Genomic DNA, 16,413 nt, shown 5'->3' with positions numbered 1-16,413 from the left:
AAAGCTTTTAAGTTTCATTAGGTCCCATTTGTTTATTTTTGTTTTTACTTCCATTACTCTAGGAGGTGGATGAGAAAAGATCTTGCTGTGATTTATGTCAAAGAGTGTTCTTCCTATGTTTTCCTCTAAGAGTTTTATGGTGTCCAGTCTTAGATTTAGGTCTTTTATCCATTTTGAGTTTATTTTTGTGTATGGTATTAGGGAGTGTTCTAATTTCATTCTTTTACATGTAGCTGTCCAGTTTTCCCAGCACCACTTATTGAAGAGACTGTCTTTTCTCCATTGTATCTCCTTGCCTCCTTTATCATAGATTAGTTGACCATAGGTGTGTGGGTTTGTCTCTGGGCTTTCTATCCTGTTCCATTGATCTGTGTTTCTATTTTTGTGCCAGTACTGTATTGTCTTGATTACTGTAGCTTTGTAGTATAGTCTGAAGTCAGGGAGTCTGATTCCTCCAGCTCTGTTTTTTTTCCCTCAAGACTGCTTTGGCTATTCGGGGTCTTTTGTGTCTCCATGCAACTTTTAAGATTTTTTTCTCTAGTTCTGTAAAAAATGTCATTGGTAATTTGATAGGGATTGCACTGAATCTGTAGATGGCTTTGGGTACTATAGTCATCTTCACAACATTGATTCTTCCAATCCAAGAACATGGTATATCTCTCCATCTGTTGGTAGCATCTTTAATTTCTTTCAGCAGTGTTTTGTAGTTTTCTGCATACAGGTCTTTTGTCTCTGTAGGTAGGTTTATTCCTAGGTATTTTATTCTTTTTGTTGCACTGGTAAATGGGAGTGTTTCCTTAATTTCTTTTTCAGATTTTTCATCATTAGTGTATAGGAATGCAAGAGATTTCTGTGCATTAATTTTGTGTCCTGCAACTTTACTAAATTCATTGATTAGCTCTAGTAGTTTCCTGCTGGCATCTTTAAGATTCTCTATGTATAGTATCATGTCATCTGCAAACAGTGACACTTTTACTTCTTCTTTATCAATTTGTATTTCTTTTATTTCTTTTTCTTCTCTGATTGCCGTGGCTCGGACTTCCAAAACTATGTTGAATGATAGTGGTGAGAGTGGACATCCTTGTCTTGTTTCTGATCTTAGAGGAAATGCTTTCCGTTTTTCACCATTGAGAATGATGTTTGCTGTGGGTTTGTCATATATGGCCTTTATTATATTGAGGTAGGGTCCCTCTATGCCCACTATATTGAGGTAGGGTCCCTCTATGCCCTATAATGCGAATGTTTTTGCATTTAATGTTGTCCCAGAGGTCTCTTAGGCTGTCTTCATTTCTTTTCATTCTTTTTTCTTTATTCTGTTCCGCAGCAGTGATTTCCGCCATTCTGTCTTCCAGGTCACTTATCCGTTCTTCTGCCTCAGTTATTCTGCTATTGATTCCTTCTAGTGTGTTTTTCATTTCAGTTATCGTATTGTTCATCTCTGCTTGTTTGTTAACTCTTCTAGGTCTTTGTTGAACACTTCTTGCATCTTCTCGATCTTTCCTCCATTTTTTTTTGAGGTCCTCGATCATCTTTACTGTCATTATTCTGAATTCTTTTTCTGCAGCATTGCCTGTCTCCGCTTCATTTAGTTGTTTTTCTGGGGTTTTATCTTTTTCCTTCATCTGGTACGTAGCCCTCTGCCTTTTCATCTTGTCCATTTTTTCTGTGAATGTGGTTTTTGTTCCACAGGCTGCAGGATTGTAGTTCTTCTTGCTTCTGCTGTCTGCCCTCTGGTGGATGAGGCTGTCGAAGAGGCTTGTGCAAGTTTCCTTATGGGAGGGACTGGTGGTGGGTAGAGCTGGCTGTTGCTCTGGTGGGCAGAGCTCAGTAAAAGTTTAATCTGCTTGTCTGTTGATGGGTGGGGCTGGGTTCCCTCCCTGTTGGTTGTTTGGCCTGAAGCGACCCAGCACTGGAGCCTACCTGGGCTCTTTGGTGGCGCTAATGGCAGACTCTGGGAGGGCTCACACCAAGGAGTACTTCGCAGAACTTCTGCTGCCAGTGTCCTTGTCCTCACGGTGAGCCACAGCCACCCCCCGCCTCTGCACAGGACCCTCCAACACTAGCAGGTAGGTCTGGTTCAGTCTCCCCTGGGGTCACTGCTCCTTACCCCTGGGTCCTGATGCACACACTACTTTGTGTGTTCCCCCCAAGAGTGGAGTCTGTTTCTCCCAGTCCTGTCGAAGTCCTGCAATCAAACCCCTCTAGACTTCAAAGTCTGATTCTCTGGGAATTCCTCCTCCCATTCCCGAACCCCCAGGTTGGGAAGCCTGACATGGGCCTCAGAACCTTCACTCCAGTGGGTGGACTTCTGTGGTATAATTGTTCTCCAGTTTGTGAGTCACCCACCCAGTGGTTATGGGATTTGATTTTATTGTGATTGCACCCCTCCTGCCGTCTCACTGTGGCTTCTCCTTTGTCTTTGGATGTGGGGTATCTTTTTTGGTGAGTGCCAGTGTCTTCCTGTCGATGATTGTTCAGCAGTTAGTTGTGATTCAGGTGTTCTCGCAAGAGGGAGTGAGCACATGTCCATCTACTCCGCCGTCTGAACCAATCTCTCTCATTCCCTAGATTTTCTTTTTAATGGTTTTGGTTAGCCTGCTGTTTGCCCCAGCTGTTACCCAATGTCTGGGATGGCTAAGATGATCAGTAGTTGCTTCTGATTGCTTTTGATAAACTCTCTGGGGGAATAGGCTACTCACAGTGGGCAAGTGCCAAGTCAGGTTAAATAAAGACAGGCTTGCAAATGGATTCTTCCTGGGAACTACCAGACAGTCAAATAATAACAGTTCTCTGGGAATGGTGCTTTGACAGCTCCAGCCCCACAGCCCTCTCCAGTGGTTGCCAGGCTGGCTGTTTTCAGGGCTGCTTGGAGGTGGGTAGAGGAATAGGGCAAATTTAAATGCCTCAAAGCTCACTGTTCTTCCTATCTTTCTTGAAAAAATGCTCCCCGAATTGTTTCAAGCATCTGGTTAATGTGTAGAGTTTTGAAGAAGCTGATTTTGATCATTTTTGCCTGTGTTCTTGTTCCCTTTAATGGTGGTGAGGATCTTCAGAGGTCCTTACTTGGCAATTTTTGCTGACGTCTCTCTTCCCTGTGTTTAAAGGCATCATGTTTGCTATGCACGTTGCTGGCTTTTATCTGTTTGCCTGGTGTTCTCAAATGAATCTTGAGTTTTGTTACTTTGTTTAGAGTACTTTCCTCAGTGGTATAACTTATGTGTAAAGTTTGGTTTTCAGTCCTTTTACCCATATTATTACCTCATTTGTCTAAGATGCAGGGTGACTTCCTCATTTTCACATTAGGCAAGGCACCATGTTACCTTCCTTTTCCCTACAAAATGCAAATGTCGTTTCCTCATAAGGAATAATTTTAAAGTTCATTTACTGTTTGATAAAGGCAGTTGAAGATGATTTTGTGGAGATGCGCAAGAACGATCCTCAGAGCATCACTGCCGATGATCTCCACCAGTTGCTCATTGTAGCTCGGTGAGTGTACATGTCCACGATTGCCTTTTCATTGAGCTGTAGATAAATCTGCTTACTTAGGGTAACTGAGGCAGACTTAGAAAAATGGAAATGAACTTCTTCCTTCTAAAAATCCCTTGTGGAATGACTCATTGAGAGGGAATCAGTGGCCAGGGATCACCTCAGTGGACCAGGCATGCTCCCTGTTCTCCACACTTCAAAGAGAGAATCACCCTCCAAATATGACAAAGTGTTCCTTTGTAGAAGTCTAACTTGGTTGTTGAGCTCTGTAGTTACCAGATGGTCTTGTCTCCCACAACAGTATTAAAAAAAACTTACAAACCAGTAGGTCTTAAAAAAAAAATAGTCATTATTCTAGGTCTAGACTTAAATTTGTTTCTGTATTTCAAACCAGGTTTCTGTCTCTCAGTGCTGGTCAGACAACACTGTCAAGAGAACGATGGCTAAGAGCAAAGCAGCTAGAGTCTTTAAGAAGAACCAGGCTTCAACAGCAGAAATGTGTGAATGGAAATGAACTTTGAAGGTACTGACATCTATGAAAGAGTAATGGGCGAATTGTAGCCACATTATTGTAAAATTCAAATATCATTTATACCACACTGTTTTGTAGATAATTTGTATCAAAAGAAAAAACCAATGTCTTTTCCTGAAATCACACCTGGTAACATCTAAAGTTTATATAATATTCAGTAAGGGCTTTTTCCTTACTGATTTTACGGAGCTTTTGAAGTTTGTTTTATAATTATATAAATTAGTAATGTACAAAATTGTATTTGATATTAAAAGTTTAATATTGATAATGTTGCTGATTATACCATTTCCTTAGTTTCCGTAGCTTCAGCTAAGTCATAGGCCAGACTCTGTTGAAATGCTAACATCAACATCATTTGAAGAAAATGGTTGCAATTCCAAAGTCAGAGGAATTGTTCACTTCAGATTTTTATGTCTTTCCAATGAACAGTGGGTGTGAATGTGTACAGTGGTCCAAGTTTGGGGAATGGAGCATACTTGCCATAATTCACATGATCATGTGAAATTCTATAATATTATCTCCCAGACATCTGACCACAGCTTTTTTCCATTTAACAGTTGTTAACAACATGCAAAACAAGTCTTTAAATGGCAGTGGTTCCCAGACGTTTTGGGTTTCATGGACCAGTAATACTTCTAAAAATTGTCGGGATTGACAGAGTTGCCAATTTATTTTGCCAAGTAATCTGAAAGAAGTCACTGTATTATCACTCTTTTTTCCTTCATAAAAGGACAATCTCAGAACAAGAGATAGTCCTTTAAATGGAATAAATGTAGCTTTTTGAAAAAACACTACATTGTCCTTATTTTTCTCATTTCACTCCAGTGCATTTGGGAACCACTGTTTTATGGACTCGCTTAAGGGAATGCTGTCTGCCCTGTGAAGTTGTTTTGCCCAAATAGGAAGAGGACAAAATTTATTAAACTTTTTAAAAAATGCCTTCTTTAGAAAAAAATGGTTTTTAATTCTTTTCCTTAATAAATGTCATTAGTTGCTGTGATTACATTGGATTTTGCACTTTTTATATAAATTTATCAATTAGTTCCAGATGTATTAGATGAACTAATATTATCTGCTAGTCCAGGAATGCCCTGATAAAACTGTATGTAGGTAGGTTTTCCCCAGACAAATTACAGTTTTAATACAAATTTTCAAAGGAATAAAAATATTATCCATAGCTAGAAAGCGAATTGATACAGTATAGTAGTATAAGTGGCATCAAGAATCTTTGAAAAGGTTAGAACACTACTTTTAAGCTATCACTGGTTATATATAAAGATTAGTTTCTCTTAGTAACTTACTTAGTCAGAAACATTAGAAATCAGTTAAATGATTACTTAAATTCTGCACCCCCCTGGCCCCCAAGGCCTAAAGTGACATTGCTAACCAAGAAAACAGGGTCAGCCTTGAAAATGGAGGAGTTTATTATGCCTCATGAACTGAAGTGAAAATTACTAGTTGTTTAACTTTTCCTAAACTCAAATCTATTTTTATAAACTAATGTAAATAATCTGTTTATATTTAGAATTCTAACTGGTTTTCATTTTTATAACTGGTAGACTAGACCTTCCTTAAACTTTTAGAAATAAAACAAAGGCTCAACTGGATTTGTGGGAATAAAATTCAACAGAGTAGATGAGTTACTGTGTGTTTATTGTGCCAGTGTGAATTGTAATTTACCAAAGAGAAGTACATAATTTGCTTGGTCTTACAGAGAAGTTCCCCTGAAAGGAAAACCCTTTCAAATAAATAAAACTTCCTAAATTACTAGTACTTTGGGCTGTTTTTCATGAATTATGAGACTCACCCCATGTGATCTTCTGTGTGGAAAACCATTACCAGACGTAAACTTCAGTATGAGAGGTGGTGCAGCACGGCGTCCTCCCTCTGAAGTCCCATTCAGGTAAGAGATTAGTACTCTGGGCTTCAGAAATCCTTTTCTCCTTGGACAGTGAAGTTTGTTGTTCTAATGCAATGTTAATCCTATTTGAAGCACCGGGAAACTGAACAGACATCTATATATTATCACCTTGATTGAGATTAAATTTTAGTTTTAATTTTAGTTTTAAAATTAATTTTAATTAACTTGATTTTAATTCCTTAATTTTAGTTTTCAAAAATCTCTTTGGAACTAATTTCTTTGGAGCTTAAAAACACATACTTTTATCACCTGACCTTGACTTTATTTTCTTTCATGTTGTAGGACATCTAATAGTTTCAAGAAAAGGTGGTAAGAGAAAAAAGCATTCAGTTTCGATGTTTGGTTTTTAAAATTTGATGGTTTGTGATCCATTTCATCATTTTTAAAGTCATGAAAACACTTCAAAAGAGTAAAGTATTAGGAAAGGCTGGGACCAAGTGTTCAGTTATGGCAAACTTACCTTGTTTCCAAATTCTTTAGTCTGACATAAAATATCAAACCTTTATCTTCAAAATATTATTCAAGGAATTCTCATAGACATTGTCACTTTAAATTATGATGATATTTTATTTTAAATAGTCACGACATCTGACACTTCAAAAAAGATACCACTAATAAATAACAAAAGTGGAAATATCAAAGTTACAACAGACATAATGTTTAGCTGAGAATCATTTCAACAGAGAAAGGCTCTAAAGATATCAGACAAACCAGTACTTGTTTGGAATAAGGTGTGCAACTTTCTTACTGTATAGGCTTACAGACAAGGCCCCGGTTCCATGTGGTCAAGGTTACAGTCATAAAACCTAAAGTTTTAGCACAGTTGTGCTTCAGATTAAACTTTCAGTAGTTGTGCTCGACTACACAGGATGTTATGGACTGCCCCCTGCAAAAAATTACAACTTGAAAGACTTCTTTCAAACATTACCAGTATCCAATATGTATACGTTCTTAACATTTCTGAAAAGAGAGCAAAATTAATAGGTGCTGGTGTTCACATCTGACAGCTCAGGTTTTATGACTGACAAGTCTTAATGCTCCTAGACTTTGGGGCGTACAAGGTAGCAGTATTTTAAATTTAAGTAGAATGTGGGGAAAATTAACATCAAATGGGCATTCATTTCTTGACTGTAACGCCATTAGCCCTCAATTAACTCTTTATAGGGAATGGTTAAGCCATTAAAAACTTAAACCAACAGTTTTTATATTAAAATGCTTTGCCATACTAGTAACACTTTGAAGTCACTAAAAACTAAGTATTTACCTTGTAGAGGAAACACACAGAAATGAACTGACAAACAGAAAAACAAGTTACGAAAAATGCTAATCACCTAAATGGATCCATGTCCACCCTTTGTGTCTACTTCATACATTCTCCCCACCCACCCAACTCCAAAAAATGTTCAGGTTATTACATCCCAAAGTAATCTATTCCTGAATTACTTTTAAAGAGACAAACTGCTCTGTAGTGTATAAGCTACTTAGGTCTGCATTCTAGGATGATGCACGTCCGCTGTCCTAGCTCTCAAATTTGGAAATCTGCTCAGGTTCAGTCTCCTTTTAAAACCTTTCCAAAATAAACATAATTAGAATTTGTGATCCCTAGATTCAGAGACAGTACAGGTTATATGACACCTTTTTTTTTGGATTAAATAAAAGCCACAGGATTCTGTGTGGCTAAAAACTAAATCTGAATTATTCGTGTCTGGCATTGAGTAAACATATTTTTAAGTTCATTCTGCTGGACTTCATTAACTCCTTCAGGTTCTGCAGGGCTCTTCTGAACCTTTGCCACTGCAAAGCTTATCCCCTGGGTTAATCCAGCTTGGGTAATAGTAGCAACCTGGACCATGGAACTTCGAATCTTTGCAAAGGGAGAGACTGCTCTGCTGCTACAGCTCTCTGAAGGAGAAGGAGTTACGTGAAGCCCTCTCTCGAGTTCAAGTGTGCCAGATTCGGAGCCGGGGGTCTTTTGAGATACAACCGAATGCACTGGTTCAACTGACAAAAGCTGTGGGCCTGCTGCAGAAAAAGACACATCTAACTGAGATGGTCGAGAAGGTATCTGTTCCGCTGATTCAAATTGAGTGTCTTCGTTAGAAACTTGATTGGTCACGTGATTTCCTTCCTCACTAGCCTGCTGAGAAACAGACCTGGTTTCTGACAGCTGACTCATTTTGTTTTGTGCATCGTGAACAAATCTGTGGCAATAAATATCCACGGGCTTGGCAAAGCCAGTCAATGTGTGTATGTTGTCAGCAGAAGGACTTTTCTTCTGAGAAGACTCACAGCCTTTTCCAGGCCCACTTTCATGAGCAAGAGTAACCTCTGAAGGAACATGAACGCTAATATCAGTGCTGCTCATAGACTGGGATCGACTGCCTAATTGAGGTACTGAAGCAATAATACCACAACTAGGAAGAACATAGTCTACTGGCCCTACATTCTCTAAAGAGTTAGCTAGCTGCCTGTCTTCATCAGACTTAGAATTTGTAAGGAATTCATCAGAGTGGTATGAGTCATTATCTGAAGACATTTCCCCATCTGACTCTGCCTGGGCTTTACTATCCACCACACTAGTGTTTTCCATGGTTTCAAGACTACTATCTGATTTCCAAAGATTTACTTTTAAGTTTGGTTTTAGAAAGTTAACTTTCATTTCAGGTTTTGTAAAGTTTCCTAGCTTTCGTAGATTGCCAATATTTACATTGGATTTGGTCTGTTTCACTTTTTGGTTTAGAGATGAAAATTTGCTCATTAAAAATTTTTTTCCCTGGGCCAAAGAGCCTTGATTTTGAGATCTGATGCCAATGATGTCTTCATGAGGTTTGCTGCTCTTCCTACAAATTAGAAAAGAAAAAAGTTAATTTCCCCATGGAGGCCAATTATTAATGTAAGTGAAAACTCTTATTTAAAATGGCCCCAATTTCTTAAAAACAGTACACTGCTAAATGATAAACCCAGATAACCCCTTGGACTTGATGCAAGAACATTAATATCCAATACAAATATGTGAGCTATAGACAATTTTATATACAAAATATCATTTCAACATATAATCAGTATTAAAAGATGATTAATCAGATATTTTAATCTTTCTTAAACTAAGTCTTTGGAACAGCCAATGCACAGTATTGTATATTTTACAACAGGGCAGCAGAAGCCTTTGTAAGTGACATTGACGAGTCACCCCCAGGCACCGAATGGAATGGGTGGCCCGGCTGTGTGACTTTAACCCCAAGTTCAGCCATCAGGCCACAGACATCTCCCACATGTGCTGTCATCTTTCTCAAGCAGGCCACCTGGTGCACCGAAGAACCACCCTGTGGAAACACTACATCTGCAATATTTTAATCCTACTTAATGAAGCACTTCACAGTAATTAGATGAATTATGTTGAGTTCTTGGGCATTCGGGGAGGAGAGGGAGGTAATGGAGGAGGGGAGGGAAGCCTCCTAACAGTAGCCTCAACCTCTGCTTTTGCATTATTCTGAGAATAAATGTTTCCAGAAAAACCCCACACCCAAAATTTAGACTAGTCCCATTTCAAAGGCTCCACAGCCATATGTGGTGACTGACTACAAATGGGGGCAGCACAGATCCACCACATCAGCAATCTAAACCACCAGCAAAGGCAACACTAACTATAGACAGGTGTCTACAGCATCTTAACTAAGGTGTCTACACATTCCAATTCTGCTGAATTCAGGCAGAGCGGGGAGGGGAAAGAACGCCGTTTCCTTATGTTTCCTGTGGGCTACCTGGATTTATTTTAGAAGACTTGGGACATTTAACATAACTGCACTTAGTGTTTTCTTCTCTGGCATCCCTCATGGCTGCTATAAAGAAAAAAGTCAGTGCTATTTACCACACGTCTTAGTACACTGGTTCCACACTTGGTCATTGCAAGATCACTGGTCATGAGAATATTTCATAAAAATTATGATGTTAAAGAGCTACTTTATAGTAGCCCTTTATAGATTCTATAAAATTTAAATAATCTCATTCAATTAAAAAAAAAGGAAACACTGAAATAATTATTCCTAACAGAAGACAGTTTTCCTCTAGATGACCAAATGACTCTTTTCTAGTGGAATGTGGACTTTAAAACCTGCTCATTAGATGGAAAACCCACAGATTTTAAATGTAAAATAATCTGTTTACAGGCATTCTTTTCCAAAATTCAAAAACCTAGTGTTTAAAACATACTGGCTGGTTATTTTCTCTAAAAAGTTATTTAAATTTGAATGTTCCCTCTTTTAAGAGTATATTTAAGCGTTTCAAAATGCATCACTTGTGGCCATAATTTATTTTATTTATTATTATTACTATTTTGGCCACGCCGAGCGGCATCCAGGATCTTAGTTCCCTGACCAGGGATCAAACCAGTGGCCCCTTGCAGTGGAGGCATGGAGTCTTTCTTAACCACTGGATCGCCAGGGAAGTCCCATGGCCATAATTTAAACAAAATTATTACTTTCTGATCCACGAAAGTAATTATTACTTTCTGATCCCTCTAAATACCGACACAGTATCATAATGTGATTTCTCTCCCTTTTGCAAATACTTTAAAAGAAGTAAAACTTTAATCTTCTCTGAAGAATAAAGACATTACTATCCAAAGTAGTATACTTACCTCTCAAGCTTTTTCTCTATTATAGGCACATCTAATCCCATGGCTTGCTTGGTGATCTGCAGCATCTCTGCAATGCACTGAAGGGTATCTGAAACCCAAATATAGTTGCTTGCCAGTTTCTCCAAAAACATATTTAAAAATTAGCAGTTCTCAGAACTCCAAATGAAATTTGTAGTCTTGTAATTAGATACAAGTTTATTTGTTATAATTTACAGAAAAATGCTATTTGTTCATCACTCCCCTCACTAATTCAAAATGTTGTAAAATTTCAACAGAAGACTAAAGAACAAAATAACCAAATCAATTGGAATTAAAAGTTTATTCTGAAACCCTCATCGGTCCAAACACTGCTAGATGCTGAGACAACAGCCGTGAACAAGACAGGTGTTGTTTCTGACTACTATCCATGAGAGGCGTATGTGGTAGGAAAAGCCATGACACCCATAAGGCCAAACACACTGAGAATTCCCATAATAGATTCCCTTGCCCCAGACTACATCATCAGTTCAAATAATGTCCCTGCATTGTTGGGAACAAAGCTGCTATTTCAAGATCTCAAATCACAAAGCTGTTTGCCTGGATCATTCAGTTGGTACTGGGGATGTACAGTCCCCAAGTCCACTTGGGCTTATAAAAGCAGAGAAAAAGTTATCACTGAATACTTTCATCTCTCTCCATTACCTTTTCCATCCTCTTCTGGATTGCGCATTACAGCTCTCAAGGTGTGGAAATAGCCACTTGCTTCTTTATATCTGTAGTGCAGTCGCATGCAGGAGAACTTTGCCTTACCAAAAAGAGTGGGTTCAGGACCTAAAGACCCAAATGAATACATGTAAATCTTTCACATAACATTCATTTTCTTCTGTATCTTCAAAAGACTGACATTCATCAGTTATTTAGCATTTTTCTTCATAATCTAAATGAGAGCACATGCTTATGATTTGGTTTCATGAGATTATAAATAAAAATTCTTCAGTCTCAAATATTTAAACTGTCTCGATCCCAGGGTTAATCTTCACAAGGCAAGTAATGAAAGAAATATAGTTATTATTAGACTATATCCATCACTAATCTCTCAAAATCAGAAGGGAATCCTAAGAAATGTACTAGACTATCCCCTTCTGATTCTAATAAGATGTTATACCATGTGCTTAAATAATGACCCATTCTTAGAAGAAACAATATTTGCTTTCTATGACTTGGTTAGTATGTTAAAATTTACCTATTTCAATTTTTTCCAGATCTTCTAGACTTAGTCGTTGATACTGGTTTACTTTGTCAACTTCATCATCATAACTAGACAAAGGGAAAGAGAGTAAGAAGAGGATTAAAATCAAAAGCATATTTGGCTTGTCAGCTGAGGTATAACAGCAACTACTATGCAGTTAAAATCTTCCACAGCACAATACATTCTGGGGTAAATTAGTTTCTATTTTGACACTAATATTTTTATATATATATATATACACACACACACACACACATAAATATATAGTTCAACAGCTAAAGGAAAATCAGTTTATACATCTTACACTAAAAGAAAACAAACCTAAAACTTAACCTAAAAGGAGAGAAAAACACATACATATACTGAAGCTATGTATTCCTGATACAGCAGATAAATCTGATATCCAAAATCAAGAATGAGAAATCCATATGATCAGTGCCAATAGGCACCTGGGCCAATGACAGTTCACACAAGGCCCAAAAGAAAGTAAATATATATGTATTTGAAAAAAATAAACCTCAATTCTGGTAAGGCTATGAGGAAGTACTTGTATTTCTGCTAGTGGCATTGTTAACTGGTAGTCTTTCCGGAGATCAATCTTGCAATAAGGCACAAAAGTCATATAATTCATCATACCCTTATAATCAGAGAAGTGCATGTGCACACACACACAATTACCTGCACATAGACAGCTGTATCATTCATAATAGCAAAAAAGATGGGAGTATTTTAATGCCTAACAATGGGGAAACATTTAACTAAGCTATAGTAATAAACAATGCTATATGGTCATTCACAATAAAAATATGTGGAATACATCAAAACTTGAGATCTATAGGAACTAATACTAAAAGAACACTTATATAAACACACTGATTATAAAGCACTTTCAAACTGAAGTCAGAGTGATGTAACAATTATGTAAGGTAAAGGGGTTCAGTGAAATTTCTTAAAATACATAAAACTAGATTCTTAACTTTTTTGTGTTACAAATTCTAAAAAGGAAATTTACTCGCATTAAAAAAGAAAAGTAAAAGCTTTAAATCAATAAGCAACTTACTAGGCCACGTAGTAGGCAGAGTTAGAAAGCAGTAACAGCACATCCACATCTCTGTGAGTAGCATCAATGAGGCTAAACAGACATGACACAGGGAATTAAATATTTCTGTTTTCATTTACCTTTTTTCCTACAGCAGATCCACTTATGATAAAAGATTGGAGGGGCTGGGGTGGGGGAAAAAATCAAGTAATCAACGAGTCCTACTTCTTCAGTTAAATATATACAATCTGTCCATCTGGAAATTTTAAAAATCCGAAAAACCAAGAACCCAGCTTAGGAAGGTGGGGTAGGGGAAGGAAAGGACTGGAGCTGAGAAGAGGTCCCTTCTCAGAGAGGTAGCCGAGGAGAGAGTGCTCAGGGGAAATGGGATAATGGGGGCGGGGGACTGGATGATGGTAGAGGGGGTCAGGGTTGGAAAGAAAGGAAAATGTGAGGCTGAGAAAAGAGATTGTCTAGATCATCTCACATGACCTAACCTTCAAAATGACACTGCACATTTAGGGTATTTTTACACTCATGTAGAATGCATCCTTTGAAAGAACTTTACATAAATGTAGTGTTTATGTGCAAAAATGGAACCCAGCCCAAACTACTTTGCATTTTTCTTACTACAGATTTACTCAGCTTTTAAGGAATGAGTAAACATTTCTTTATTCTAAGTCCATTTTGCCATATTTTATTTCCACTCTAAAATCAAGTATCAGAATAAGGGATTAACCATTAAACCAAATACTAATTTTTTAAAAAAGGTCAACACATAAAATCTACACATAGTCAACAGATAACACGGGCAGAATCCGAACTCAAACTGTCATCTATTAAAACAGCATTTCCAATCAAAAGGTGAAATTAATCCACGCCTCTTATACTGTTTCTCAAAATTCCACTGTTGGAGTGGATATTTCTACCTTAGAATTTCATAGCTATTTGCAAAGACTTACCAAATGCTACTGAAAAACAAATGGAAAACAGGAGGGAGAAAAAATCACTTGTAGATGGAGTTTAAGTCACGTACATAACCTGCGTAAGAATGAGGTCACTCTTTAACAGGTACTGCAGAGAACTTTACCAAGATCTTCCAGTGCAGGATTTTACCTCGGCAGCACGTTGCTGCATCGTTAACTCTAACAGTCTTAATCTAAAATAACAAACTGACCTCAATTTTCACCAAAAATATGCCCCCAAAATACAACTGATTAGGTCAGAAGCCAGAACCCAATGAATACACAGACTGATCCAAAATATGAGCAATAAGCAACCAACGGTAAAGAAAAAACCACAAATTCTATGATTCTGGCAGAGGCTCACTGAGAACACAGACTAATGACGTAAAACGTAATTTAGTTGTGCGCATTGGTACTTACGTGCACTCTTAAAATTGTCGCTTGAGCCAAGCCATAAAAATTACGTCACGACACGTACTGTAATATGAAATAAATTCTAACTCTACTATATCTTAGTTTCTATTTTGACACTAATATTTACATCGGTCAAACATGATCTCCGTCAAAAGCATCCTGTCCGGACGAAAAGCACTTGGCACATGACAGTCGAGAAAAATGTCAGCCCCCTCCCCACATTTTTATCGATGTATAAAATGCAGTAAATACTTAATTTCCCTCCCCGCCACCCTCCGCCCCACTTAAACAGAAAAAAAACCAGAAAACAGAAAACACACACTTTTTTTTTTTTAAACACGGACAAGAAAAACAAGAAACCCCGTTTCAGGGCTCCCCGCCCCCGCGCCTGCAGCTGGGAAGCGGCGCTGCACTACTCGCTTTTCTCTTCCCACCAGTCAGGCATCCCCTCCTTCCACACGAAGAACACGACCACCGCCAGCACCACATGCAGCCCCACCACCGCGACAATGGTCGCGTAAAAGCCACTGTCATCAGGCGACATTAACAGGAGGCTTTGGAAAAGCAGTAATTTACAGGAAAAATACAACCCCACGGGAACTTTAACCATAAGTCCTGCAAAAAGGAGAACAATTTTGAAAGTCATCGCCAGGCTGCCGCCTTCGGGCTTGGGCTCGGCGGCGTTGCCGGCGGCACTACCCGTGGCGTTCGCCTGCCGCTGGGCGGTCGGAGGAGGCCGGTGGGAGCGCGGCATCCCGTCAGTCCGTCCGTCCGTCCACGAGTCGAAGCTCAGTCAGAGCCGCTGGCAGCAGAACTACCACCTGCAGCGACTGCGCTGACTGCGGCAACTGCAGCGCGGCCGTGCCGGGGTCACGCCCAGAACCTCAGCCCGCTTCCGCTGCCCGCCTCCGCCGCGGCGCGCGCCTAGTGCGCAGGCGCGGCTGGTCCGGCACCGCCCTCGCCGCGAGCAGGGAGGGTTCCCGGGCCAGCGGAGAGGGGTACCGAGGTGGCCGCGGGCTCTGGTCCCCCAACCCGGCTCCCGTGAGAGCGCACGCACGCCTTTGCGAAGGGCCATCTTTGCTGGTCGGAGGGCTGCTAGCGGGCGGGCTGCAGCGCACCTCACTAGTCCACTAACGCGGGTACAAGTGGTCATGTGCTCTCGGTGTAAGAAAAAGTGAGTCCGAGTGGGACAAAATAAAGAGTTGGCTTTGTGCTGATGCTGAAGGGCACCTGGACGGTACCGCCGATTTCCCGTCACATTAAAGATTCCTCCCCCGGCCGCAGCGCGCCAGCCGGCGCTTACCGGCTGTCATTCAAGTCAGCTTTCCTTGCAGCCGCTGCGGCCGCTTGGAAGGGAAAGGACACAGAACGGCCCGAGAGGTCTGATCTGTATGCGCCAGGGGCTGTCCGCGGGGAACAAACTGAGCTGTGCTCAGTGTTTAACAGAAAAAGGCTCGGGGCCGGGGGTGGGCACCGGGTAAGCACGAAGGAGGGCACAAACCAAACAAACGGCACAAAGCTGTGCTGGACAGTTCCTGCTGGGGTGCTGCGAGGTAAAGAAAAAGGGAACGGCAGCCATTCTTGCTGAGCTGCGCGGGACGGAGCATTTGTAACTTTTTCTACCAGATATTTGAACAGGGCGGTGATTGCAGTGAAGTGAGTGAGGCACTGGTCCCTGGCGCAAAATTTAAGGGGATGCCAAAAAACTCAGCCATCAAGGTAAGTTTTTAGTGCAATATTTTTAAAAAATCAAAATTAATGCAAACATGATAAAACATCAACATTTCAAATAAAGATAGGATCTGACCCTGCAACCTGTACAACCCTGTCTCACTTGCCTCACCCTAATCTCAGCCCTGGTTCCTGTAAAACTTTATTTACAAAAACATGTAGCCCAATTCAACAAGAAGACACACAACCCAATTTTTTAAATGAGCAAAGGATTTGAACAGACATTTTTCTAAGGAAGACAAACAAATGCCCGCCAAGCACAAGAAAAAAAAATGCTCAACATCATGTGTCACTAGGGAAATACAAATCAAAACCACAATGTGATACTCCTTTACACCCCCTAGGATGACTACGATAAAAAACCATGGAAAACAAGTATTGGTGAGGACATGGAAAAACTGGAACCCTCCTACATCACTGGTTGGAATGTAAAATGGTGCAGCCACTGTGGAAAATAGTTT

At 39.7% G+C, this 16,413-nt stretch overlaps 2 protein-coding genes across 4 annotated transcripts in view; one reads left to right on the top strand and one right to left on the bottom strand.

Moving 5' to 3' along the window:
- MCMBP (minichromosome maintenance complex binding protein) overlaps positions 1 to 5,791 on the top strand; it is a 68,223-nt gene extending 62,432 nt beyond the window's left edge. For both annotated transcript variants that reach the window (XM_012531581.3, XM_004265766.4), the window contains exons 15-16: positions 3,398 to 3,486; positions 3,881 to 5,791. In XM_012531581.3, the coding sequence (XP_012387035.2) occupies positions 3,398 to 3,486; positions 3,881 to 4,007 (216 nt within the window). In that variant the 3' untranslated portion in view covers positions 4,008 to 5,791. The remainder of the gene's footprint in view (positions 1 to 3,397; positions 3,487 to 3,880) is intronic.
- Positions 5,792 to 6,479: 688 nt separating this feature from the next.
- Positions 6,480 to 16,413, bottom strand: part of INPP5F (inositol polyphosphate-5-phosphatase F) — a 92,726-nt gene continuing 82,792 nt past the window's right edge. For both annotated transcript variants that reach the window (XM_004265768.4, XM_049697466.1), the window contains exons 16-20: positions 12,864 to 12,935; positions 11,798 to 11,871; positions 11,257 to 11,385; positions 10,576 to 10,663; positions 6,480 to 8,779 (exon numbers count right to left, since the gene is read on the bottom strand). In XM_004265768.4, the coding sequence (XP_004265816.1) occupies positions 7,624 to 8,779; positions 10,576 to 10,663; positions 11,257 to 11,385; positions 11,798 to 11,871; positions 12,864 to 12,935 (1,519 nt within the window). In that variant the 3' untranslated portion in view covers positions 6,480 to 7,623. The remainder of the gene's footprint in view (positions 8,780 to 10,575; positions 10,664 to 11,256; positions 11,386 to 11,797; positions 11,872 to 12,863; positions 12,936 to 16,413) is intronic.

The sequence above is a fragment of the Orcinus orca genome, chromosome 14, assembly GCF_937001465.1.
Source record: "Orcinus orca chromosome 14, mOrcOrc1.1, whole genome shotgun sequence".
NCBI lineage: Eukaryota > Metazoa > Chordata > Mammalia > Artiodactyla > Delphinidae > Orcinus > Orcinus orca.
Note: the sequence above shows the minus strand (reverse complement) of the source record. Positions and strands in the feature narration are given on the sequence as shown.